This window comes from Haliotis cracherodii, unplaced genomic scaffold (genome assembly GCF_022045235.1).
Source record: "Haliotis cracherodii isolate W230 unplaced genomic scaffold, xgHalCrac1.p SCAF_2, whole genome shotgun sequence".
Classification (NCBI taxonomy): Eukaryota; Metazoa; Mollusca; class Gastropoda; order Lepetellida; family Haliotidae; genus Haliotis; species Haliotis cracherodii.
Window position 1 is genome coordinate 63,954,826 of NW_027266275.1, and position 25,640 is coordinate 63,980,465.

Here is a 25,640-nt window from a genome sequence, read left to right on the forward strand (position 1 = left end):
GCGTCATTTCTGTTGAAGAGGACCTTTTACACCACCAACCAACTCCATCATAGTAAGACTGATAAACTTATGTGTATATGAAACCACCTGCCTATTAAATGTTACAATACTGGATGTCAATCTTTTTAAATCATGTGCCTTTGTGTGTCAAAATATATATTTATATCTCAAGTATGAAATACATAATCTTTAGAAAGATTACTAAATATTACTTACATATTGCCTCCAGAAATAACAAAACTGCAAACTTTGTTAAAAAAGGGAAATGTAAAGCATTTATGTTGAGAGTACATACTTAAAAAAATGCATCCAATGTGCCTTCTAAAGCACCTTAAGCCAGTGTATATATGAAAAGATGATCTACCTTTATGTACCAATACCATGACTACTGACATGACTAAACTCATTAAACACAATGATGAACATTTCCTTTCAGATATTTTTTTATATTTCATGTTATTGTTTTATGTTTTATATTTTCCTACTATAATTATTTCTCCTTGTTTACCCAGATCCTCGTTTAGTCATCACATGCTCATCATGACGTTAACATATATCGAGTAATTTATAAGTGGTTGCTTTCTTCGTCATTGTTCATCATTGGCTTTCTGCTATGATCTGATTGTACTGAACACAGAATAAGCTCCACCATATTACTCACACTGGTAAGCTACATTCCATGACTCTACTGACGCTGTTCCATCCCTGTTCTCAGGAGTGGTGAAGTACCTTGGAAAGTTGTTGGAGACGACAACACCCGACTCTTCCCTGCGCATGCCTAAAGAGATATCCGAGGACACCATGAGCACCCCGACCGACGCGTCCGACACTCACTATGAGGAGAATTTGTTCCTCATGAGAAAGAACGCCAAGCTGAATAAGATTAATGCCATGAAACAAGCCAAGGCGGTGTGTACAACAGTAATAGCTTGAGAGTAATATATGAAGATAAAATGGATTTAAAGATTTGTATCAACAAGCGGCCCATGGCAACTATTTCAAATGAAATATTACACACCTTTGTAAATGGTACTATCTTCAATTTTAAAAAGAAAAAATCACGAGCAAAGATTTCTGAAACAATTTCTGGTAAGGTCTTGTTTACAGTCTATGCTGCATAGAAAATGATAAAATCACAAACACACATGAATTCTCGAAATTCCCAATTTTATAACACTAAATTTCAAATCATTCATCACATGGCATGATAATGGGTTAAGAAACGTGCATGACCCTTTCTTCAAATCAGGCCATTTACGTGAACTTAGAGTAATAAAAGAACGGTTTTATGTTACTGGAACATACTTATCACATTTCTAATTAATAAAAACACTGAATTTACGAATTTACTTTTAAATGATCGGTCTGTTTCATTCAGTAAAGATATCGACAAACAATGATGTTATTACACGTCTTTTAACGCTGAAATCTATAACATATTGTTTGATGAGATGAGTGTACTAGAAAACAACTTGGTCACGAAATTGGAATCTAAATACCGCCATCAAATGAACACCTCTCTCCATGTTTTTAATGTATTGCAGCATTGACAATAAAACTGGAAACTGTCAGTACAAAATATTACACCGCAATAGTAAAAGAAGAAGTGTAGATGGTTACAAAACCATCGAGTTGTATTGGTCTAGGACTGGGGTGACTATGCTTGTCGTAAGAGGTAACAGGTTCGGGTAGTTAGGCTCGCTGACTTGGTTGACCCAATTGCCAATTGCGTAGATCGATGCTCATGCTGCCAATCGACTCGTGAAGATCCGGGGTAGAATAGGTCCTCAGCAACCCATGCTTGCCGTAAAAGGCGACTATGCTTGTCGTAAGAGGCGACTAACGGGATCGGGTGGTCAGACTCGCTGATTTGGTTGAAGCATGTCATCGATCCGAATTGCGTTGATCGATGCTCATGATGTCAATCACTGGATTATATGGTCCAGACTCTATTATTTACAGACCGCCGTCATATAGCTGGAATATTGCTGAGTGCGGCTTAAAACAACCAACCAACCAACCAGCCAACCAACATGCCAATCACTGGATTGTCTCCTATCTACAATCATATCTATCTTACCATTTCATGCAGCGTATTATCGCCTATTTATGTTTCAAATGTTTACAAATTCTCAACCACCCCCTACTCACGTGGTGATGTAGACAAGACAATATTATATTAGCCCTATATCGACGGACAAACTATGTAATAATAGTAATGTGTCTTGGTTGTTATCCAGACAAAGAAAGTGTTACCCAAAGTGGAGAAGGCTATTGAACATGTCCTGAATACCATGGAGAGCATGGTCGTAAAGAACCAGAAACCGCTGACCTACAAGACCGATACATTGAGCGTGGCAGTGCAGAAAAAGAGTCCAAACAACATCGGTGACGTAATCCGTACAGAGGAGTTTGAGTTTAAATTTGTGGCTCCTTCAGTGGGGACAAATGTGTTGGAATCCCTGAAAGATCCAGTTGTTGATGTGAGTACATTCACGTTGCAATAAATGAAAGTAATAAAACCCTTTTTTCATAAGTCTTAGAAATTTCCATTGTACGATTCCTACTAGATCGTAGGCATGTGTTTATGAATCACTATCAACAACCGGATCCTGTCCCACGGGCAGCACCCGTCCCAAACACATGCAAAGGCAAGTCAGTTAGTTTCCTGAAAACACCGGAGCGTATGGTAGAAGTCCAAATAGATAATTCCATCGGACATAATTTTGGTCACTGACCAAATCTGGAAATGTCCTCCACTTAAACCATAAACCATAAACTTTTGAAAGCTATACCAAGGTCAAGAATATTGAAACCATGATCAAACAACTTTTGAGAGCATGGTCGATTGCACTTCAAATGTTGAGATATGCACAATAGTATTATGTATACAGCCTTGCGTTTGTGATATCCGGACCGAAATACAAGGTTATGGACCAGATGGCATTCGCTTTACGGAGTTGTGTCCTCTTGACCGTGTCAGGAGTCGGTGAATTGATTCCAAAAAGATGCATGGTCCTTCAGCACCTACCTGTTCTCCTGTGACTTACTATTAAGGTTTTACAACCGAGTTACCCACTCCGTCACGTCATGAGTGAGTGAGTGAGTTGGGTTTAACGCCGCTTTTAACAGTATTCCAGTTATATCGCGGCGTGTCAGCTTAATGTGGGAAGAAAGCCCGAAGTGATGCAGGTCTCAGACGCTTACCACTTCGGTGAAACCCACGCATCACGTCATGATACACCTTCAGGAGTATTTCCAGCCTAAAGCACTCTTTGTCGTAATATGCTGACATTATTTTGAACATATCAGTAAGTTTTGAAACCGAGCACTGAGAATTGTTTGAATGTGTCTGGCTGTACTTCTAGACGCCTACATCACCAGATATATATGTTGTAGACACCCTTGTCCAACATATCATGTCGTTAAACTCACTCATCATACGATGGATTACATTGTAATGCCATTAACGAATGTACACGTGTTAGCTTAGTAATCCCTGTAATCTGCTGGAGAGCTAGCATAACGAAACTTGGCGTTACGGGTACGTCTACAGCTGGTTTATGCATGTTTGACATGCTATACACCTATTATGACGCCATCAGTACAAGCCGTACCGGGACACCTGTATCTCTTGCTTCAGATAGGTTAACGCAATAAATAACACCGTTCTACTCTATTTGTCATAGCGACATGTTTCCAGGCAGAGGCAATAATGCCTGATCAGATTGATACCATAAATAACATAGATTCAGGATTCCATGTGTACAAAATCACGAATCAAGGGCAGGTAAATCCTATTGATGCACTAACATGGTCAGATCATATTACGGGGACTATTTGTACGTAAACTCAACATGTAGAAATGTTTGGCAGTAAAGATGAATAACCATAAATGGAGAGAATCTCGAGTGTTGATATATTTGATATCAAAAGACACTCGGGTGAGATTTCATTTATCAGCCAACGTCATTCTTCCAACGTTTTCAGTTTGTAGACAGTAAGTGTAACAAGTGTTGCTAGCAGTTTCAGTAGCAGAGCCATTAGTGACGTCATTTGATTGTGACGTCACGTAACCAATTACGTCCGCAAAGTATTGTGATGCAATTTTATTGATCTCACCCAAGCGATATCTCCTGTGTGAGCCAGTTTTGGATGATAAACTTCAATCTGGCCTCCACATGCGATATTGCTTGGGTGAGATCCTAGGAGATATGCTGCAATGCAATTGCATAATAATACTTTTTTTAAGACCATCGTGACGTCATAATCAAATGGCATCTGCCACTGAAGCTGGATAGCTGTAATTGTGCGGGGTTTTTTTTACGATAAAACATTGCTGTGTCGTGACGTCATTTCTGGAGATTCGAACATCTGCTCGCAACTTGATGACGTCGTAAATTTGAGGACGTTATCTTTGAGAGGGGGTGTCCAGTGAGTTGTTTCCAACAGACGTAGCTGGGCAACACAGATAAATGCGATGGCCGAACGATCTAATCCTAAAGTGGGAGAGACATGACAATCGGTATTGGGAGAAAAGGTACAGGTTATCGACGTGAGGATGCTGCGAATATGCGGGAAATACCCACATGTGCATAAAACGGACTTGTCCGACATTGCCGAGGTTGGAGTCTATTGAGGGAGTCATCATTATTTAAATACGGGTAAATATTTTTAAAGCTTGTATTTTTTATCATCATCCTTAAAATGGCCGCGCCTCTCATGGTTTATTCTCCCTGCAGTGTTTTGTTTTACGATAAACAACTCTCACTCGCCATTTATATCTTAATTACAAGATGAAAGGTTGGAAAACTTATGTTGGTTGACAAATCATATTTCGCAGTCTTTTTATATGAAGGCAAACCTCGGAGTATTGAATGTTGTTATATTTCATATCAAAAGACACTCGGGTGCGAATCTCTCTGTATAACATGGAACACAGTTTCAATTTAATCCAATGCCTTAATAAAAAAAGGTCATGAAATTAACGAGACCTACCGATCATTGAGTGAACCTGACCATATATTAGTCAAACTAACAAACGGTGACGCCCGAGCCACTTACAGGATCACATCGCTGTCTGTAGACATTCCTTGTCACAAGTCACAAGTACAGCATATATAAATCAGACACACACCACAATTCACATCCAATAGTGCCGTTCAGGAATGAGTATTCTTCAGTAACCGTAACAGCCAGAATCTCACAAACTCATACTTACGTTTCAGACCGTGGTTTTCAAAAATAATCCCTTTGTAAATTCGGCTGATGGATCCTCTGACGACATCACGTCCTCCGTTCTTGAACTTACACTGAAGGATAACAACCAGACCATCATCGATGTTCCTCTGAAGCTGAAGATCCGGTCGCCAAGCCCTGCAAAGGAAAACATCTATCACATGAAGGAAACTATGTCTGGTCCGTCACAGATGATGTACCATCGCTTCCTCCTCAGAAACACCCAGGACTCCACCTTTATATATGTCAGAACACCACCCCAGGTGACGAACGTTACCGGTTATCTTCGCACTGGTCGTGCACCTACAATGAAGAAGTTTGACGTGAAAGTAGTTGGTCTTAAAGAGGAATGGAAGGGCCAGGATGCTTACAAAATTATTATACCCGCTCATTCTTTGAAAAATGGCACAGTTTACTTGGCACTGAAAATGACGTTCTTGCCAGGGACCGTACTCCATAGGAGAACAAAGCGTGAGTTGAGAAGATAATACTTTTCACTTCTACGTCTTCGGTTTAAATAATGATAGTACGTTTGTGAGGAGTGGATGTAAGCCGTTGTGAATATGTCATAATAGTAAAAAATCAGCCACCATTAGATAGAATCAGAAGCTGGACTTGATGCAATCGTTACATATTTCAACATCTTTTCTTTCACAAACAAACCTTGTGAGAACACAAGAACATCCTGTGTTATTTTGGGGTTTGGAAATAGGTCAATTGGTCAAATACTTGCTTAGTGGACTATATGTTGGCAGCCACCATTGCTCAATCCAGTGTTGTATAGGTTGCCATCGGGGAAGATAGTCGGTCTGTCGTGACCATGCTGGAATGCGACAGTGTACCCGGACTTACTGTGTCTAACAGTGTGTCCTGACGCATGGGCGAATCCTGAACTCCTGTGTGTGACAATATACTCAGATGCATGGGCGAGCCCTGGTTACGTTGTGTGACAGTCTACTCTGATGCATGTTTGAACCCTGGTTAATTTGTGTGACAATATACTCTGATGCATGTTTGAACCCTGGTTACTTTTATAACAGTGTACTCCGGTGCATGTTTGAACCCTGGTTACTTTTATGACAGTGTACTCCGATGCATGTTTGAACCCTGGTTACTTTGTGTGACAATGTACTCCGAAGCATGTTTGAACCCTGGTTACTTTGTGTGACAGCGTACTCCGATGCATGTTTGAACCCTGGTTACTTTAATGACAGTGTACTCCGGTGTACGTTTGAACCCTGGTTACTTTGTGGGACAGTCTACTCCGGTGCATGTTTGAACCCTGGTTACTTTGTGTGACAATGTACTCCGAATCATGTTTGAACCCTGGTTACTTTGTGTGACAATGTACTCCGATGCATGTTTGAACCCTGGTTACTTTGTGTGACAGTGTACTCCGATGCATGTTTGAACCCTGGTTACTTTGTGTGACAGTGTACTCCGATGCATGTTTGAACCCTGGTTACTTTGTGTGACAATATACTCCGATGTATGTTTGAACCCTGGTTTCTTTTATGACAGTGTACTCCGGTGCATGTTTGAAACCTGGTTACTTTGTGGGACAGTGTACTCCAATGCACGTTTGAACCCTGGTAACTTTGTGTGACAGTGTACTCCGAATCATGTTTGAACCCTGGTTACTTTGTGTGACAATGTACTCCGATGCATGTTTGAACCCTGGTTACTTTGTGTGACAATATACTCCGATGCATGTTTGAACCCTGGTTACTTTTATGACAGTGTACTCCGATGCATGTTTGAACCCTGGTTACTTTTATGACAGTGTACTCCGATGTATGTTTGAACCCTGGTTTCTTTTATGACAGTGTACTCCGATGCATGTTTGAACCCTGGTTACTTTGTGTGACAATGTACTCCGATGCATGTTTGAACCCTGGTTACTTTTATGACAGTGTACTCCGATGTATGTTTGAACCCTGGTTTCTTTTATGACAGTGTACTCCGATGCATGTTTGAAACCTGGTTACTTTGTGTGACAATGTACTCCGAAGCATGTTTGAACCCTGGTTACTTTGTGTGACAGCGTACTCCGATGCATGTTTGAACCCTGGTTACTTTAATGACAGTGTACTCCGGTGTACGTTTGAACCCTGGTTACTTTGTGGGACAGTCTACTCCGGTGCATGTTTGAACCCTGGTTACTTTGTGTGACAATGTACTCCGAATCATGTTTGAACCCTGGTTACTTTGTGTGACAATGTACTCCGATGCATGTTTGAACCCTGGTTACTTTGTGTGACAATGTACTCCGATGCAATTTTTGAACCCTGGTTACTTTGTGTGACAATGTACTCCGATGCATGTTTGAACCCTGGTTACTTTTATGACAGTGTACTCCGATGCATGTTTGAACCCTGGTTACTTTTATGACAGTGTACTCCGGTGCATGTTTGAACCCTGGTTACTTTGTGGGACAGTCTACTCCGATGCATGTTTGAACCCTGGTTACTTTGTGTGACAGTGTACTCCGATGCATGTTTGAACCCTGGTTACTTTGTGTGACAGTCTACTCCGATGCATTTTTGAACCCTGGTTACTTTGTGTGACAGTGTACTCCGATGCATGTTTGAACCCTGGTTACTTTGTGTGACAATGTACTCCGATGCATGTTTGAACCCTCGTTACTCTGTGTGACAGTGTACTCCGATGCATGTTTGAACCCTGGTTACTTTGTGTGACATTGTACTCTGAAGCATGTTTGAACCCTGGTTACTTTGTGTGACAGTGTACTCCGATGCATGTTTGAGCCCTGGTTACTTTGTGTGACAGTGTACTCCGATGCATGTTTGAACCCTGGTTACTTTGTGTGACAGTGTACTCCGATGCATGTTTGAACCCTGGTTACTTTGTGTGACAATATACTCCGATGTATGTGTGAACCTTGGTTGGTTTGTGCGACAGTTCACCCCGGTGCATGGATGAAATCTCTCTCAATGATGACCCACCTGAACATTCGCTCGCCAATACATTAAATTTTGTTACCGAACTAATAAACCAATTCGAGAAATTTTTCATGAGATCCGATTAATATGCAAAACAGAAACTACTTTCAAGGCCTCTGTATCGAAGCAACCTTTGACTAACGTTCTTAATATGTTGAAGTTGGGTTTCGGGATGTGTTGGTGTTGCTGTGGAAAAACATGGCTGCAACTTATGTGGCACTATATGATAAACGGGGCTATTGACTTATACGTCATATAATTGTTATGCTTGCAACCCCTTAATGTCGACCCATCCTAACGTTAACACGCACTTTATTGAAAACATCTGTACCGCCGTGCAGGTTCAGCGCCTGTCTCCAGTGGCAACACCTCCGGAGATGATTACATGTTTTCTCACGACTACATCGACGAAGACTACATGCAGTTCAACACATCAGACGCCGTGTATGCAGAGCTGGAGGACGGAGAGTACGGGCTGGTGATGGTCACTGACGGCTGTAGGGTATGGGACCCCGAAAAGGAGATTTGGGATGCTAAGGCTTGCGAGGTAACCACAACTGTCTTCAGCTGTGGAGTTAATAATAATAATAATAATAATAATAATAATAATAATAATAATAATAATAATAATAATAATGATGATGATGATAATTATTATTATTATTATTATTATCATCATCATCATAATTATTAAAAAGAAGAAATAATTGATAATAATAATGTTTTTATGGTCTGTTTTATTTGGTTTAAGTTGACTGGTTGGAAAGGCGCAGGGGCAACTGCATCAGGGATTTTGGTCGTCTATGTCCTGATTTATTAATTCATTGCACCTACTGGTTGAAGTCGGACAGACAAAGTGTACAGATGTTGAGCGCAGAGTGGTGTACCCTTACATTGTTTTATTTCCATTATGATAACCAACTCCATAACATCGGTGATAAGTATCAACCGAAATGTCCTTGTGAAGAATACATACGATCTAATTGAACTGCTATTGTGCTGGTACGAGTAGCAAAGGAAACCTGGAGTGTTGTCGGGCTTCAGTTCTGTGTTGATGTCTCCAGGGGATTCCGGGTCCGAATCGATCACTATACCTCTTGCGTTTCGTAAGAGCCGTCAGGAAAGGGGTTCGGGTGGTCAAGCTCTGTGACTTGGTTGATTGTGTGCCGTCGTAATCGTATGGTGAGGTGAGGTGAGGTGAAATGGGGTTTAACGTCGCCTCCAAGATTATTGCACTTATATAGCAACGTGCATGCACGTGTATTTGTGTGTGTATGGCTGCTTGTACTTGTCCGGACTGATGCCGATTTATAGTGCCAGCACACTGATATACCATGCCGCAGTTTAACATGAATACCCCACTCAGACACAGTATACTGAGCCGACCAGTCCTTGTTTTAGCCACTTAATGCCAAGCGCCAGACAGGGTAACAACAAGTACCATCTTTTAACGTCTTTTTGTTATGACGCGGTTGGGAATCGAACCCCGGACCTTCCGCTATCCGGGCGGATCCTCTACCACTAGACCACGGAGGCGGTCTGTAATCGTATGGGATCCTACATCGGGCTCACACCGTGCTATAACTGGAATACTGTTCTAAGCGGCGTTAGACCAAACCTACTCGTTGCTCAGGCGTTGATTACGTTGCCAATGGTTTGCCTTGCCCAGACTCGTTTATTTACATGCCGTAATATTGTTGACTGCGGCGTAAGAAACAAACAAACAAAAGTAATGTAATAAGCGGAAAATACCAGAAAAACTGGAACATATTCCATTCGTGTGTTCCAGATCTCTCCGTACTCGAACCCTAAGGAAACCTTCTGCACGTGTGCCCACGCTCCGGGCAGAGCGTTTGCTACCACCTTCTACGTCCCACCAAACACCATCGACTTCTCGCTCGTCTTCACGAAGTTTGACGCCAGCAACGCAGCCGTGTACGGCCTCATCATCGGCATCATCTCGGTCTACATCCTGGGACTCATCTGGGCCAGGAGACAGGATCGCAGGGATGTGGAGAGGGTGAGACATTCGTATATCTTTCAATACTAATGTTCTAACATATGGAGAATGAATTATGTATCATATTGTCCGAGTGAAATTAACATTCACAGTCCCAAGCCATGTCTAGGGACATTAAACATTAATTTCATGAGGGGCATATAATCATTAATTCCGAGTGTCGTGTAGGATATTTTTATTATTACCCAAGTTCATTCTGTGTGGTTACCTCTTACCAAACATGTCAGTTTTCGTCACCTGTAAAAGAGATTTCCTTTTAGACATATCAGTCAGCGTGTAAAAAGTACACGCAGGCTTACCGCTGGTCATAGAAAATCAATATGTTTGCACAGGGACGTTGGCAAGTAAGTTCCGAGGAAATATCATTCAATGATCATTTTTTATGTCGGATTATGTAATGCAATACTGTTTAAACTGTTCTGTCACTTCAGGGAGAGGGTGATGGCAACAGCAGATCGGTTGTAGCAGTGGGATTATTTGCCACGATGAGGCATTCGCGGTTCATGCTTCTTGTTCAGCTGTTGTCTGATCTAACCTGGCCTAATTAAGATGCTTATGAATATGCCTAGCATGAATGTCTGTGTGAAAGGAAAAATCGTTTGAATGATCAGATAAATCACCATTTTATTCAGCGGGCATTTTTACTTTAGACGGAGGCAAACGAGGCCATCTTTTGTTGTTTCTTTACATTCTGTCGATGTCTAGATATATGATTACATATCATTTATAGGCATACACATGGTACAAGATGACAAGATACATAATTTCAATAATATTTAATAATATTCATGTCGTCGAATCATTGAACAATATTATCTTCAGCACCGCGAGTATCCATGAAACATATTGGTGCAATGAAACAGGAAGGTGACAATGATACTTATTATGTATTCGCTGTGGCAAAATAGATGGTCAAGATTGTTAATTGATTATGCTAATTCAAGTTAACAAAATAAATGGGAGGCAACGGAACCCTAGCATGAACCAAGGCGGAATTCGCTGTAGTCGCTATTCGTTACACTCTCCGTTCCTTTGCATGACACTGGATGACATGTTTTACATGACACATAAAATTATTGACTTTGCGATTAGTGAAGCGGGTCAGTGAATGAGGGCGTACTTGAACTAAAGACACGGAAGAAAACAGTTTACCTTTTAAAACGTAAATCGTGGTGCCAAAGTGGTTTTGGAATTGGCATTGTAAGAGGTCAACGTCCAAGAATCAATGGCATTGGCATATATGTTTCAGTGGCGAGTTGGCTACCTCGTGGATAATCTGACGTCAGACAAATACTTCTACCTGCTGCAAGTCCACACCGGCCTTCGAAAGAATTCAGGGACTGAATCAAGGATCAGCTTCGTCCTGGCTGGCGAACATGGAGACACAGGGGTCCGGATACTCAGTGATGGCAAGAGGGTGAGTGAGTCAATAGGGTTTCACGCCGATGTGAGCAATTGCAAATTGGTGCCGGTTATCACGAGCCTGGATATGGAGCTGAAAAACCAAGAATCATTTCGGGGCTAATCCTGGATTGGAACCAACGACCATGGGCCGCTAGACACAATACAGCACAGAGGCTGTCGGCACCTTGTCCACTGGGACACCCTTATCCCCACAATGGTGTGAGAGTATATATGCCAGACCGTGTCCCACTGACAACATAATATCAATACTATCACGTTGGTCTGCAGGTCAGTAGCTGTTACCTTGGTTGTCTGAAGGGATGTAGTAGCCTCGGTAGCTCGGTACCAGACAATCCAGTGATTAATATCACCAGCATCGGTCCACACAATTGGGATCAATGACATGCATCAACCAAGTCAACGCGACTGTCCACCCGACCCCGTTAGTCGCCTTTTACGACAAGCATAGTCGCCTTTTACAGCAAGTATGGGTTGCTGAAGACCTATTCTACCCCGGAATCTTCTCGGGTCAGTAGTAGTAGTAGTAGTAGTAGTAGTAGTAGTAGTAGTAGTAGTAGTAGTATCACGAACCCCAGTTCTAGATCCGGTCTTGGGCATGCTATGCATGTCGTCAGATGCGACTAACGGGATCGGGTGGTCAGGTTCGAGGCATGTCATCGTATTCCAAGTGCGTAGATTGATGTTCAGGCAAGCAAGTAGTAGTAGTGGAATAAGTCGTGCAAAGGTAGCTAGAACATTAATATTGTCATAATAATGGTGTTTGTAGCATCAACTATTATGGCAGGAGTACAATAAACAGTAACATGCTATTGGAGAGAAATGATATAGGCATGACTCAGAGAACTGTGGAAGGTATTGATTTAGTGAAAGTGATTTCATGCCAAAGTTAGCGATAGTCAAGCTCTATCCCGGTAGCCAGTAAATAATCTTGGTCAGTAAGAGAAGTACCGTATTCGACGTAATAAGCGCCCCGCTCTAATAAGCGCCCACGGCAATATTTTCTAATATATTGACTAGTGAATAATCCCAATTAGCACTCCTTCCGATTGATCAATGTACACATGACTTATTTATTCGTGTATAATACGTATGTTATATGCATTCTTAATTATGGGAAATTAAATTCTGGAAAAAAAATATCTGTCGTATATAAACATTTCAGGCTGTCAGCATAAACCACGAAATTTACGATCTTTCAACTCTGTTGTTTTTCACCAAAATAATATTCTAACAAGGGCCCCCTACATGTATTTCTAACTTTGAGAGCGCCCTTGGCGCTTAATATGTCGAATACGGTATTGCTACATGAAAACTCGGGGTATGTTGATAATGTATATACGTGAGTTCATTGTGCACTGTTGATCCTACAGAGTATAGCCACGGGAAGCGTGATGAACTACATCCTCGCTGTGCCAGGGCAGCTGGCCGATCTGTCCTACCTGCGGATCTGGCATGACAACTCAGGGCCGGGCTCCAAGTCCTCCTGGTTCCTCAACAAGATCGTGACGGAGGACCTGCAGACCCAACAGAGGTATGTTGAATAAATTATTATCGTCACATCACGGCATAGCTGTATAATGTGCGAGGTAAATGACACAGGCGGGAGACGTTGACTAATGAACTCTGCGAGTGTGATTCTGAGAGAAACAAAGTATTGGACCGCCTCAGGTGTCTAGTGGTAGGGTGTCCGCCCGGAGAGCGGAAGGTCCGGGGTTCGATCCCCGGCCATGTTATACCAAAAGACGTTAAAAGATGGTAATTGTTGTTACCCTGTCTGGCGTTCGGCATTAAGGGGCTAAAACAAGGATTGGTTGGCTCGGAGTCAGTATACTGTGTCTGAGTGGGGTATTCATGTTAAACTGCGGCATTGTATATCAGTGTGCTAGCAATCGGCATCAGTCCGGACACACACACACACACACACACACACACACACACACACACACACACACACACACACACACACACACACACACACACACACACACACACACACACACACACACACGTCGCTATATAAGTGCAATAATCTTGGAGACAACTCACCGATAAGTATTGATGTGGAAGATCAGTTTGCCAGTGTTTTGTCGTATTGTTATATCGCGTTAACGAAATTATTACATTTTATACAGATACATCTTTGTCTGTGACCACTGGCTGGCGGTAGATAAGGAGGATGGAATCATTGACCGCGTCCTACCTGTGTCGGTCAAGGACGATTTCATGACCTTCGACAAGCTTTTCTCTGAGCATGCGCGTCTTAACATCACCGACACTCACCTCTGGCTGTCAATCTTCATGCGACCAGAACGCTGCACTTTTTCACGTGTCCAGCGCGTGTCCTGCTGCCTGGCACTGTTGTTTCTCATGATGATATCTAGTGCCATGTTCTTCAAATCTCAAGCAGAGAAAGAAGACGAAGAAACAATTCGTCACGAAGTGAAGATTGGGGGGCTTCGGTTCTCCATGACCAGCTTCTATGTCTCACTGGTCAGTCTAATGGTCACCATGCCTCCAACCATCCTTGTCGTCATGCTGTTCAAATCCAGCAAACCCAAGATGAGGAAAGACCAGGAGATCCAGGTGACTCGTCCTCAACCACCCAAGAACAGAGCCACACAAGATGAAGAAGACGTCTTGACCAACCGCTACAGGAACAAACCTTTGCCACACGTGTTTGTCTACATTGCCTGGGTGCTTCTTGCTCTGATTGTGATGACCTGTGGGTTCTTTCTCATCCTCTACAGCATGCAGTGGGGCAAGGCAGTGTCCGAGGAGTGGCTCACCTCCTTCTTCATGTGCTTCGCGCAAAGCGTTGTTGTCATGGATCCTCTAAAGGTATGTCTCCGGCTTCAGTAAGGAGCCTCGTGGTTAAAGCGTTCGGTCGTCACGCCGAAGACTCGGGTGCGATTCCCGATATAGGTACTATGTGTGAAGCCCATTTCTAGTGTCCCCAGCCGTGATGTTGCTGGAAGATTGCTAAAAGCGACGCCAAACCATACTCCCTCACTCACTCACTCACTCAATAAGGAGCGTTGTTATAATGATGACAAATATGCGTGAATAGGGAGCATGGAATGTGCTTCTTTGTCACTTATTTATGTTGTCTCTGTTAGGCAAATTCCGTTCCAAAATTCAACAAAAACTGGACCATACATGTAGAGGACAATTGAGATTACTGTGATTCTCAAGTCTCATTGTCCAATATATAAGTCCAATATATAAGTCTTGCTTTCATCGTTTTGTTTTTATTTTCCTTAATCAGTGACTCAAATTCTTTTTTTTTTTTAAAAACAGGTTGTTATTCTGGCAGTCCTCCTCGCCTTCTGTCTCAGAGACCCCTTCGATTCCAAAGGGGAGATCGACATGCAAAGGGTTGAAACGGAGGCTCAGATGTACGGAAAGGCAGAACTCGGTACTTGAGAATTACATATAGAATTATTACTGTGTTGGAAGGAAACAGTGTATCTCGAGACACATTAGCTATAATGACATTATTTCAGTCTGAATGATGACATAATGTTCTTTGGAGTTCTCCCAATAGTTGCCAGTAACTCTGTTGTTTAAAACAATTTCTACACACTGGATTCCCTCCTTCGAAGTAAGAATGTTTCCATTTCATTCTCAGGATGTAAAAGTAAAATATATACTGCCATGCCTTGTAAATCATTGACTTTTTATAACTACTTTTCATGATCGAAAAAATTAAGAATCCAAATTTCGAACAAGTGGATCTTTCAAGATTTTAATTTGGCAAGGAGTCGAAATGTCTAAACAGTATCCATCGTGACGAGAGGTTTGTTGCTTTATCAGACCTGATGTGCATCGCCCCTGAACCCCTGCCGGAATCTGTCCTGGCGAAGGCAAGGCGGAGACGTCGGAAGGAAGTGCGAGCCCAGAGTGTCTTTCTCGAACTCATCCAGTACGTCGTGTTCCTCTTCGCCATCTACAGCTTGTCCTTCGGCAACAGGGACGACCGTTCATTCATGATCCACGAACACATCGATAACAACCTCTACACTGGGAGTGTCAACCTTGAGTACCCGTTCGAAGGGGTGAGGGTTCAGCCATTGATTCGTTCATTCTAGTTTTAATAAATCAATAATAAAAATGTATGCATTTGTTCTAAAAGCTCATTGGATGTGGGTCTTAATAACATCTTTCTGTTAATACCTTCGGTCTTCATATTGATATAAGTAACTTTGTCCGTATGCTCTAGAATGTTTGACTTAAAACCAAGCATCATATTCGACCCCTTTTTACTTACACATATTATTAGAATGCAGATATGTTCCCCAATTATGGGGTGGTCGAAAACAGGATTGTTTTTAATTATCTGTTCTGTTATCTATCAGGTGAATTGCATATACGTGTTGTCTTTCTGGCACGCCAAATAGTGACTTCCATTACCATATTTATCTAATTTTCTTTCATTATTGAAATGTAATAACGGACTTGGCTAAAAGTGAATTTAATGTTCTTTCGACATGTATTAAATGGTGGCTCCGCGAGTGAGTCACAAGTAATTAAAAAGTCTAAATATTGATGATGGCATTTATACAAAGTATAAATCATCATTTGTTATAATTGAAAAGTTATTGTCGTCTGTATGTGATACAGGGTTCCCTAATAATGTCTCTGCAACACTGGTCTTTAGGAAGGTTCTTATATTTCTATATTTCGTTTTGTCTCTGTACTGGAGTTGTTTGGACGTTTCTGGAGTGGAAATGGATTTTACTTCAAACGTGTTTCGATATCTTTGTGGTAATCGTTTACGTGTGCTATTTTCAGATTCAGTCGTATGACGACTTTTTTACGTGGGCTCAGAGTACGTTCATCCCCCGATTGTTTCCAGAAACGGATATCAGAGGTAGTCGTCTCCCTTGGCGGAAACGTCTCTTCTTCTCTGACCTCACGAACTTCCGCGTAGGACCAGCTAGGATAAGACAGCTTCGGATGCCTCGACGTAAGTTAGCATGTAATGCTTTATATGCAACAAGCTATCCTGGCACAATAGATAAGTTATATACCTAAAGTGATTAATACAGAGTTTAACCAATACGACATCATTTAAACATTGACTATTTTATTTTTATGCCTTGTGTTCAAACATAATACACGTTCACTCACTCACTCACTCACTCACTCAACCACTCACTCAACCACTCAACCACTCACTCAACCACCCACTCAACCGCTCACTCAACCACTCACTCAACCACTCAACCACTCAACCACTCAAACACCAACCAACCCACTCATTCATCTTAATTGAGTTTCCATTTCTATATTCATATTCATAACCATATAACTTTCAATTCCTACCTGCAGATCAAAGTCCATTCTACGGTAGTCAGTACGACACCCTCGTGTCCAGCCAAAGATACTATGGGGCATATTCTCTGTTCAGTGAGGATGTCAGCAGCTACTGTCTAAATTGGAAGAAGCGACCGTGTCCAATAGACGAGGATGCCAAATCCTTGACATCACCAGCGTGGAAGTACACTTCATCGAACGAAGTATGGGGTCTACCAGTAGCCGGACAGTACAAGATCTACAGTGGAGGCGGCTACATGCTGGAACTCAATGTCAACTATGACGTCTCCAAGGACATGCTTCAAGAACTGTATGACAACTCTTGGTTAGACAGACGGACCAGAGCAGTGTTTGTTGAATTTACTCTTTACAACGCATTCGTGAACATCATGGCCCATGTCCGTCTTTCAGCCGAGTTCCCGGAAACAGGCAGTACTATCATCTGGCACGATATAATGACCTTCCGCCTGGATCAGCACCATGGCTCCTTAGGTGCCTATGTCCTATTGTGTGAGATCGTGATAGCCATCATCCTCGTTATATTCACTATCAACCTGATGAAGAAACTGTATGAACAAAAGCTGGCCTATTTCCTCCACGTCTGGCAAACCCTGGACCTTCTGACTGTCATCTGGTGTTTGGTCGCTGTTGTCTTCTATGTCATCAGAGAAGTGAATGCTTCAGAGACACTCAGCAGATTTAGAGATAACCCGAAGAAGTTTGTCAACTTCCAGCACATTGCAATCTGGGACAATCTATTCGTCTATGCCCTTGGTGCTCTCGTCTTCTCCACCACAATCAGAATCCTCAGGATCCTTGGTTACAACAAACGAGTCACCATCATAGCTGCGGTGTTATCCAACTCTGCCAGGGACTTAACGGGATTTGGAATAGTCTTCGGCATAGTTTTCTTTGCCTATGTTCTCAGTGGTTATATCCTCTTCTCTGCTCACTACTATGGCTACCATACCATCTACGACTCAATGTTCACAATCTTTACCTATATGTTGGGTAAGAACATTATGGCGAGACTGATGCTGATTGCTCCGATCTGGGCCCAGATCTACTTCTCGACCCTGGTGTTCTTCATCATCTTTGTCCTGCTGACGATGTTTCAGGCCATCATGAACAACAGCATGACAGTGGTTAGAGACAATCTGAAGAAAATACCTCCCCCCTATGGCTTAGTGAACGTTGTTCTAAACATCTACCGTGCACTCATCAGGGACTGGCTTCCAGACAGCTTCTTCAAGAATCAAAAGGGTAAGTTCTTTTGTCATTGGAGGCGTAGATCATTAATCCCTACTATCTTACAAATATCGTGTTTACTTCAGATATACTTCTGTTTGGTTTATGGTGAAGGTTAAGTCTTAATTTTCTGTGAAACTTGAGCTTCTGGTGATATTTTGCTGGTATTTACAAAATCGAATTTTGCGTATTTTATTTCGTTTTTGTTCACATCCGATCTGAATTTCATGTGTGTTTGATATTTCGATTGTTGATTGTTTGGGCTGCAACCTTGCCGTTTTTAATTTTACAGGCGTTGTAGTTGTGGAGGAACACAGACGAGGACCGACGTATCAGGCCCTCAGCCAGCTACGAGACCAACTGGAGATGGCTGTCACGGTACGACAGCTGAGTGACACATAATGCCGTCCCTCGGGTTTGATCTATTCCTTGACCAAAAGCCGTGTTGCTAGATTGTAGTTCATATCGCGTTACGATTAACATTTATTAAAATCTTTCAAAGCTTTACTTTCTCTCTATGGTAAGGCTCTATGATTATTTTTATTCAATAACAGTACACACTAGTACTGGTACTTCGACGAGATCAATGATTGCATGCATACCACTGACACTGACCTTACCAACAAAACTACACGACATCACTGTCTTAGCGGAATTGCCAGTTTAGTTTTGATTTAAAATATATGATATATCTGGTTGGGTCTTAGAATCCGTCGTTTTAGGTATTTTAGTTTTAATATTATATCTTATCAGAATTAGAATAGATATCACTGAGTTGAATATTTTGATATATTCAGGTGAAAGGCGCGTTCAAAAGGAGACCTCTTGGCAAGTCACTAGACCTTCAAGGAAAGCTAGACAAAGTACCGTTGGAAGCAAAGATTCTGAGAGCACATGGAGCAAAGGAGTTCGGAGTAGATGTGAAAATGAGGCAATTGGGTGTTCAGGATTTGGAGGACGAACTAACGAGAACGGGACAAGAAACGAAGCCAAATCGAGACAATGGGCCGAGTGATCAAGGGGATGACAGAACCAATGAAAAACGAGATCGAGAGAGTGGAACGAAGCAGAGTCAACAAGAGAGAGAATCCCAAGAGAAACATGTCGGCAGAGGGAGGGAAGGAAAGGAACAGGGCGGACCGAGGTCACGTGATCCAAGTGCGCAGGAGCTAGGCCGTCACGGGAGACCTCAGAGAAGAAGACCGCGGATTGTGCAGTAGTTATGGGAAGAAATGGTTTGGGTTTTGTTGATTTAATTTGTTCTGAAACAAATATACGTTACTGTTTACTTTATGTTCCTGCTGTTCACCTTCTGTGACTTGACAAAAACACCTTACTGCACTGATGATGGTGGTATGTACCACTGAGACGTGATCGTGAATGTATGTTTATGTTGTCAGACATCACCAACGTGTAACCAGACAGTTACATCCATATTGTTAACGTGTTATACATCAGAATTTACTCAACACTGACAACTCCAAATTCAGGGTTACTCAAACCGCTTCTCAGTATATTACAAGAGCCGATTGCGATCTTGTTTTTCGGTCAAATTTATGTTTCTTTTACATTATTTACCGTACAGTAAATACTCTTGTATTGATGATTTTATAAAAAAAACTATATAACATGGGCTTGTCAAAATATAATTATGGCATATGTGATAATTGAAACATTGTAAGCAATATTTTGTATTCCACCACAGTAAAACATTTTATTTAAGTTATTCATATCAAACTTGCCTCAAACTACAGTTTTCTGATGATGTGTAGGTACATTTCTTCCTAAGTGTTGTATGCGTGTTCAAATGTCTTGCAATATATACACCCAAAGAGTTAAATCACAGATAATAGTCACATCTTATAATAATATACTGTTTAGAACAGCAGAAGTTGTCATATTTTAGGTTGAACCAAAACGGAAACAATATTGTTACGACCACGATGGATTATCTTAATAAAACCACGTTGAATCTAAGTGTCCGTCTTGAGTTATTAGTTTGATGTAAGTACATTCAGAAGTGCTATTTATTGGAAGTGTTAATTTTGTATTATTGGCTTTATAATAGCCAATGTGTCTACAACGTTGACATTCAATATATGGATACACAACGGTGTCCTATAACGTCGACATTCGGTACGTGGATACACAACAGTGTCCTGCAACGTCGACATTCAGATATGGATACACAACGGCGTCCTGTGAGGTCGACATTCAGCACATGGATACACAACGGTGTCCTATAACGTCGACATTCAGTACGTGGATACACAACAGTGTCCTGCAACGTCGACATTCAGATATGGATACACAACGGCGTCCTGTGAGGTCGACATTCAGCACATGGATAAACAGCGGTGTCCTATAACGTCGACATTCAGTACGCGGATACACAACGGTGTCATATAACGTCGACATTCAGTACGTGGATACATAACAGTGTCATATAACGTCGACATTCAGTACGTGGATACACAACAGTGTCATATAACGTCGACATTCAGCACATGGATAAACAGCGGTGTTCTATAACGTCGACATTCAGTACATGGATACACAACAGTGTCATATAACGTCGACATTCAGTACGTGGATACACAACGGTGTCATATAACGTCGACATTCAGTACGTGGATACACAACGGTGTTGTATAACGTCGACATTCAGTACGTGGATACACAACAGTGTTCTATCATGTCGACATTCAGCACATGGATACACAACAGTGTTCTATCACGTCGACATTCAGTACGTGGATACACAACGGTGTTCTATCACGTCGACATTCAGTACGTGGATACACCATAACGTCGACACTCAGTACTTAGATACACCACGGTGTTCTATAACGGCGATATTCAGTACGTAGATACACAACGGTGTCCTATCACGTCGACATTCAGTACATCGAGTGACGGGTGAAACAAGATATGTTCACGAGTGGCTACGCCGTCACCAGTTGAGAGAAACATGATATTTCACGAGACACATGAAATATCATATTCATTATATACTTTTTTTGAAGTTGTCTACCGGAAAATTAAATTATTTCATTGTATTTCATTCATACAAATGTGAAACCTTGAAACGTTAATTCTCCCTACCAACACGCAGGAATGTTTCATCACCCTTTGTAATTACGACTAAAAAATGTAGTTCCGTGTTTGTAAAATCTTAAAAAAAGATAAACAATAGTAACAAATATATTTAGGGTCACGAAATGTCTTTATCATACATTTAGATGTGATTAGATACAAAATCAACGTAAACAAAAGGTATTCTTGAAATCTACAAGACCGCTGTTGAAAGCGAAAGTATACACACTGGTCAAGAAACAAAAATGACTATTTGGGAAACCAACAGTATCGATTGCCGAGTTAAATGAGAAATTTACAGTTTATAACGAATCATTTTCAAGAGAATAACAAACGCCAAGAAGCGACCTTAACTCCATACATGACCATCTGTAATTATTTTGCCCTGTCAATGTGGAATTAACGTAAAAAGGAAGTTAACAAATTGTGTACGGGCAAGACATTTCCAGTAGAAGGGAGACAATTTGCGGGGTGGTAACTCTTGTATGACAATAGTTCCGTCCAAGGGTTGTGTTCACAGCAGTGAAATATCAAATGTTATGTTCATTGCAATGAAAATATCACTTTTCTCAACTTCGGAAATCTCAGTCTTTCACACTGAAGTATGTGATAATGAATCACTATCAAATAGTGATGCCACCAGGTGTTCGCGATTAGGCGAGGGTATCCAACCAAACCCGAGACACCCGTCACAAACACATGCAAAGACAAATCAATGCGCATTAACACGGCATCCAGCTACACTGATATGGCTTGACATCAAGCTACTCTAATTTGTATTGAAATGAAGCTACCCTGTTATGTCTTGACACCAAGGTACCTGATATATAATCAGATCTCACATGTCTGTATTTCTATCAATAAGTTGTTATTTGAAATAATATATACACTGAAATCGCGTTATTACGGAAACCCTTAAAGCAACTTCTGCTTTGCCGTGTGGTTAGCCAAGTGCAACAATACTCTACAGATGAATCTTCTATAAGGGCTGATGTACACAACTTGAGAAAATTATTATGTTGTTGTTGGTTGTTGGTTTGTTGTTTAACGCCGCACTCAGCAATATTCCAGCTATATGACGGCGGTCTGTAAATAATCGAGTCTGGACCAGAGGACCCAGTGATTGATATCATGAGCATCGATCCACGCAAGTCGGATCGATGACATGCATCAACAAAGTCAGCGAGCCTGACCACCCGATCCCTTAGTCGCCTTTTACGACAAGCAAAGTCGCCTTTTACGGCAAGCATGGGTTGCTGAAGACCTATTCTACCCTGGAATCTTCACGGGTCAAATTATTATGTAAACCGGTTAGGATAATTTAAGTTGATCCACAATAATAGGATCTAATAACACTGAATCCATCCAATGATCTCGCGGTGACAAATAATGAACACATACTACCTGTAAACAAACTGTATAATAACGCAAATATACCAGGCTTAACCCCTTTCAAAGCACGTTTACGATAACGGCGTGGTATCACTGGATAGACATTGTGTTAGTAGAGACCGACGACTTGGTATGGCAGGTAATACGGATAGGAAGATAGCCACTCAATAATGTACGGCTGTGGAACACCTGCCTAGCCTTTAAATCGTTGTGTTAAACTATCACGCACCCGTTATATGCCTCAATTGTTGACAATACAAGATACCATCACTTCTAGCCTCATAAACAGCACCTACCATTGCTCTGTTGTGATACATGGTATAATTAATGCTTGGGTGTTGACACGGGAGTGTTGGAATTGTATTGTTAACGTGATATGGCTTTAGACGCGTTATATTCAATATACATGCCGATCACCCTCCATCTAAACATGTCTGGGCAATGTGTGGTGTGTCTAAAATACGAGAAAACAAGTAGAATAGTTGTTAGCATGTTCGATTGTTGTGAGGTATCAAGTTTAACGATATTACCGTGGTTATCTCCCTTGAATGTCGGCCCATGTTCCATTGGCTGTGAAGGACACTATTTCATTAGGTTGGCCCTACTTTCAAATAATCATAAAGTAAAGTTAGGTTACCACTAAACCGCACCTGGGTACTTCAGATCAAGTGTTTGCTAGATAATAATTTTACATGGATATTCACTTCTTGTCAGAACATAAACATACAGTCAACATGTCTGACCTGAGGGTGGCCGTTTTGCAAGATTGATATTTGTCAGGAGTAGCATACAGAGTGCTTTATGCGATATCATTCTGACACTGCATAATCATATATCGTCAAAAAGAAACGAAACCTTTTTACAATCCAAACCAACATAATAACGGTGAAGTTCCATTACCATGAATTCAATCTTTATATGTTATAAAAATGGTATGGGTATAAATTGTTAATTGAAATACAATAAACTTGATTTGTCATATTACGGACAATTTCTAATTATTTCTCATTCATAATCAGCATCGGTATTTTAGAATATTCTTATTGAATACAAATACAAATGCTATTATATTTTTGCATTGTCCAATCTTACATTTTACAGGGCGCTTATTTTACATGATCACATGACACCTTGATTCTAACTTGGTAAACGTTATGGGTTTCTTAAATAGGTGGCGTTAAAATGTATTTTTCTGGACATACAAATGTTTGCGCTCTTTTCCTTTGAAAATATTTATATATTTTCAAAGGAAGTGTAACATTAATATGTACTGATTACAAATGTAGAGAAGGGCGTGTATCTATCTTACTGTAGGTTGTGTGCTTGTGCCTTTAATAACATAATCATTATTTGTATTATTAATATTATATACAGTTTAATATAAAACTTATTTGGGTCATCATGGTACAGTCTACCCCACCCCACCCCAGCCCCCTCTACACGCAACCCAGACAGCGAATGGACTTCTCCAAAGAAGCGTTGCCTAGTCTAACCCACCCAGAACTTTTAGGAGAATGTGAAGACTCCCCAACACTGCAGCCTTCTGCATTACCCAGATTGTATGCCTGGCAGCAAACCCGGGTACGCTCCCAATGTCAGTCAACAGATTGAGTGGGACCAAACCTAAGGCACCGAGAACAGTGGGGAGTCGGACAACTTGGGATAACCGTGACATTTTTAAAGCGCGGTCCGCAAATTTGGCATGTTTTCATTTTTCAGGCCAGCGTACTTCATCCACTCGAAGGACTCTACAAGGTTGCTGATCTTTTCAACACACTGTACATAAACTCGATATAGTTGTCGTTCAGATAGCCTCTCCTTGAGTCTGGGCCGATTATTGAAATCATGTCCTACATCCCTGGCAAGTTTAAGAAAACTGTGGAATGCCTTGTTCATTGTGAGTCTTGACATGCTTCACAAGAGGATCAGCAGACAAATGTGCACATTACGATTCTATCACGAAGAGCGCCAACGTTAATCAAACAATGCCCTCCCATTGTAATTGGTAAATATTAGCGATTGAGGGAAGAGCGAGGGTGATGGGATCTATTGTCTGACATAGACAGCACTGAACTCCAGATTTTCTTAAGTCTACAGTTGTATTCTGCCCGAAGTTTGTCTGTACCCTTCATCCCTAAGTACGTATAGGCCTGACCTCCCACGAGATGATCAATAACTCCTCCTCCAAGATGAAGAATGTTGCATTTATCGGGGCCAAAGGACATATCATTAGAAGAGGACTCGACAAGGAGAATCTGGGTTTTTTTAGAATAGAGTCTCTTTTGGCAATACGTTCAAGGTCATCCTTGTAAAGGGGTCCAGGATGATAACAAAAAGCAAAAAGCTTAAAGGATTTAGTAACAAACAGAAAAGCAAAGGACTTAAACAATCTCCCTGAAATATTCCTCTATATTATTGTTATTATCATTTTGACTATTGATTTTTTAAATTAAGCGATTAAAATAATTAATATACATGTAATAAAGAAATAATAATAGTAGTACTCGTAATTATCTTAATAACTATTTTCGGTTGCTGGTGTATTTATGTATGGGCATCCACATTAAAACCCCCGTTACAATATTTACACCGGAAGAGTTCCTAATTGTATATTGTAATAAAAGGACGAGAAACAGGGGGAAATATTACTTTAATAAGATGAGGTATAAGAAAGGGCAGCTATTCTACCGTTCCATGTAAGCATTTTGATTTCGATCTCGAACACAACCGTTCTCTATAGTTTCTAGACGTGTGTATGCCCTCTTATGGGTCGCTACAATGGCCGTCATTTTACCGACTTAGCTGCGGTAGAAAATGACACTTTCAATTGAATGTATCATTCAGTTTCTCCATATCCGTTCTAAATTCACCGAGACGTCTTCGTATTTGCTATTCATTCAGTGACGATCCCAGGGTTTAATAGAACTAACCTTTCGGTAACC

General features: G+C 41.2%; 1 protein-coding gene across 1 annotated transcript in view; it reads left to right on the forward strand.

The window, feature by feature from the left end:
• Window positions 1-19,430, forward strand: part of LOC139468347 (polycystin-1-like protein 2) — a 38,576-nt gene extending 19,146 nt beyond the window's left edge. The window contains exons 6-19 of the mRNA XM_071250254.1: window positions 716-909; window positions 2,241-2,483; window positions 5,229-5,709; window positions 8,543-8,748; window positions 9,991-10,221; window positions 11,471-11,638; window positions 13,017-13,177; window positions 13,779-14,484; window positions 14,944-15,061; window positions 15,460-15,701; window positions 16,438-16,612; window positions 16,978-18,225; window positions 18,503-18,588; window positions 19,008-19,430. Coding sequence (XP_071106355.1) covers window positions 716-909; window positions 2,241-2,483; window positions 5,229-5,709; window positions 8,543-8,748; window positions 9,991-10,221; window positions 11,471-11,638; window positions 13,017-13,177; window positions 13,779-14,484; window positions 14,944-15,061; window positions 15,460-15,701; window positions 16,438-16,612; window positions 16,978-18,225; window positions 18,503-18,588; window positions 19,008-19,430 — 4,682 coding nt within the window. The remainder of the gene's footprint in view (window positions 1-715; window positions 910-2,240; window positions 2,484-5,228; window positions 5,710-8,542; window positions 8,749-9,990; window positions 10,222-11,470; window positions 11,639-13,016; window positions 13,178-13,778; window positions 14,485-14,943; window positions 15,062-15,459; window positions 15,702-16,437; window positions 16,613-16,977; window positions 18,226-18,502; window positions 18,589-19,007) is intronic.
• The last annotated feature ends 6,210 nt before the right edge of the window (window positions 19,431-25,640 follow it).